Here is a 2,509-nt window from a genome sequence, read left to right as displayed (position 1 = left end):
GGGACCAGCACAGGACCAGCCACTCACAGCAGCACGCAGAGCTCTGGGAGCATCAGGATGAGCCCGTGGCTTCAGCATGGCCCCAGCACAGTGTCCCTGGGGCAGTTTGTGCTGCCCAGGGCAGGGCACGAGTTACCCACAGCCTCCCTTTGCTTCTCCTCACACCTACTTTTTGCTCATTTCAGACCTCACCAACTCACAGCCCTGGGGACGAACCCCCCTCACCCCAGCCCTCTCCCTCTGCTCCTGCTAAAATAAGCAGATGTGATTCCTTGAGGAAATCCCTCATTACAGGGTGTTTTCCAGCCTCCCCTGTTTCCGGGGTGCCTTCTGAGCCCCCACTGTGGGAGGCACATTGCTCTGGACCCGGGAGCTGTGGGATGCACAGCACTGCAGGATGCCCAGATACCCAAACCCCAAGGATTTCCTTCAAGAAGCCCCAGGAGACCTGGCAATTCTGCCCAAAATAATGATACAGGAACATTCCAGGTCACCAAGAGAAATGTTAAAGCACTCCAGGGGCACTCACAGCCCCAGGACCCCCCCAGGCAACCATCACCAGCTCCCCCCGGGCCACCTACAGCCCTGGGCCCTCCCTGCTCCAGGGGGGGGTTATTACCAAGGCCCCTGATGTGCAGAAAGACTCAGAAATAAATCCTAATAATCTTTAAAATGATGCATTATTTCCAAAATACAAAACCAACCTATTCCCAGAATTCTTTTAAATTTGGAGCGGGGCATTCTTCTGCCTGAACGACCTGCCAGGCCCCTCAGGATGTTATTCCCAGGAGTTGCTCTCCTTGCATCCCCACACTGGTGACTGCACATGTGATAGTGGGGGGACCACAAGGGAACCCCCCCAGCAACACCACTGTCACCTTTTCCTTGTTTTATTGTGCCACCACAGGATTCTTTCCATCCCACAGGAATGCCCCCCATCATCCCTCTGGAACTGCCTGCCCTCCATCCTCCCGGAGTGGGTAGATCCACGTCCGCCCGTTTGTGAAGCTGATGGTTATTCCAGCTGACACAAAGGGCAAAAGGAGGAGAATTTTCCTGCTCTGGATGGATGAGTCTAAAAATCCACAGCCAGCTATGGCAGCTCTTAACATCCCTGACCTACATACCATGTGCTTTGGGAAAACAGGACTTTGGAGTCGGATGCTCCAGCAGCTCATTTCCGTGCTGACAGTAAGAAAAAATATCCCAGAGGCTGCAATTTCCCTCCTTTGCTTCGGGATGGGCTGTCAGGATGCTCGTAAATGGGTGCTAGAGGCAAGCATCACCTATGTGGAGCAGGCTCTGGAGTCACGGGCAGAAATATTTGTAGAAAAATTCAAATAAATCAAATTTTCCCTGATTTTAACCAGTGATCTGGCAGGCAGGTACACAGGAAACACCAGAACCAACACCATGAGCACACCCCCCCACACTCAAAAATCCCCACATGGCATTGCTTGCTACAGTAATTAATTAAAAAAACAATGTTCCCCCAAAGCTGCTGAATAGTTCAGGTTTAGTTCCACAAATTATGATTTATAGTCCCAAAAAAATCAGATTGCATGGCATTACGTTCAGGTAGAAGAATTCCCCCTGCCCCAGGTGGCTGATGCTCCTTTTTGGGGGTAGCCAGGTGAACCCCCGCTCAGGGCCGGGCATGGCTGGATGCCTTGGGGAGCTGTCTGAGCATTCCCACTGCCAGGAATGGCTCCATCAGCAGGGCCTGGGGCTGGGCTCTGGGAGAGCCGGAGCTGCTGGCCTGGCAGGGGATACTGCAGATCCCCAAGGCACCCAGATTTCCCTGTCTCCACTCCCCTCCAGCACTCCCAGTTCTTGGGGATGGGGGCCATGGGACAGGGTGCCCTCGATGCTCTGTGTGCTGCTGGGGCTAGGAAGAGCCATGGCTTTCCCATGCTCTCCTTGGCTCTACAGGAAAATGAGTAGGACTGGGTTTGGACACACTGCCAGGAGATGGGAGACAACTCTTTCCAGGATGTGTCAGTGGGAATTGTGTCCACAAGCCTTCTGCCATCCCGTGGGAACCACAGCCACACCACCCACCCCTTGCACGCTCACCTCAGCTTTGCATTGTGATGCAAAACACTTCCTGAGTCCTGCCTACCCCTGACAGCACAGACATAACCATGGCCCCTTCCCTGGATAGCACTCTGGAGATGGGGCAGGAAATGGCCATCCATGGGCCGTGTGTGCTCGGGAGCAGCCCTGGCCTGGGGGAACACAGCTCAGCACCCCAGAGCACAGAGCCTCGAGCCAAGGGGGCCACTGTCTGACTCAGCACCACACTGGCTCTGTCTGAGGGCTCCTGGTTAGGAACAATAAACAGCACTGGGATACAGGTCTGGAAACTGGCACAGCTGCCCAGGACAGTGGTGGAGTTCTCATCCCAGGAAGTCTTCAAAAGCCCTGGAGATGTGGCACTTGGGGACCTGGTTAGTGGTGGCCTTGGCAGTGCTTGGAGAACAGTTGGACTCAATAATCTCAGAGGGCT

General features: G+C 54.4%; 1 protein-coding gene across 1 annotated transcript in view; it reads right to left on the bottom strand.

The window, feature by feature from the left end:
* RASGRF1 (Ras protein specific guanine nucleotide releasing factor 1) overlaps nt 1-1,659 on the bottom strand; it is a 27,925-nt gene extending 26,266 nt beyond the window's left edge. Inside the window, exon 1 of the mRNA XM_029958759.1 lies at nt 1,573-1,659. Within this exon, the coding sequence (XP_029814619.1) occupies nt 1,573-1,659 (87 nt within the window). The remainder of the gene's footprint in view (nt 1-1,572) is intronic.
* Nucleotides 1,660-2,509: the final 850 nt, after the last annotated feature.

The sequence above is a fragment of the Manacus vitellinus genome, unplaced genomic scaffold (genome assembly GCF_001715985.3).
Source record: "Manacus vitellinus isolate BGI_N305 unplaced genomic scaffold, ASM171598v3 scaffold_16_pilon, whole genome shotgun sequence".
Classification (NCBI taxonomy): Eukaryota; Metazoa; Chordata; class Aves; order Passeriformes; family Pipridae; genus Manacus; species Manacus vitellinus.
This window is presented reverse-complemented; position numbering and strand designations above follow the sequence as displayed.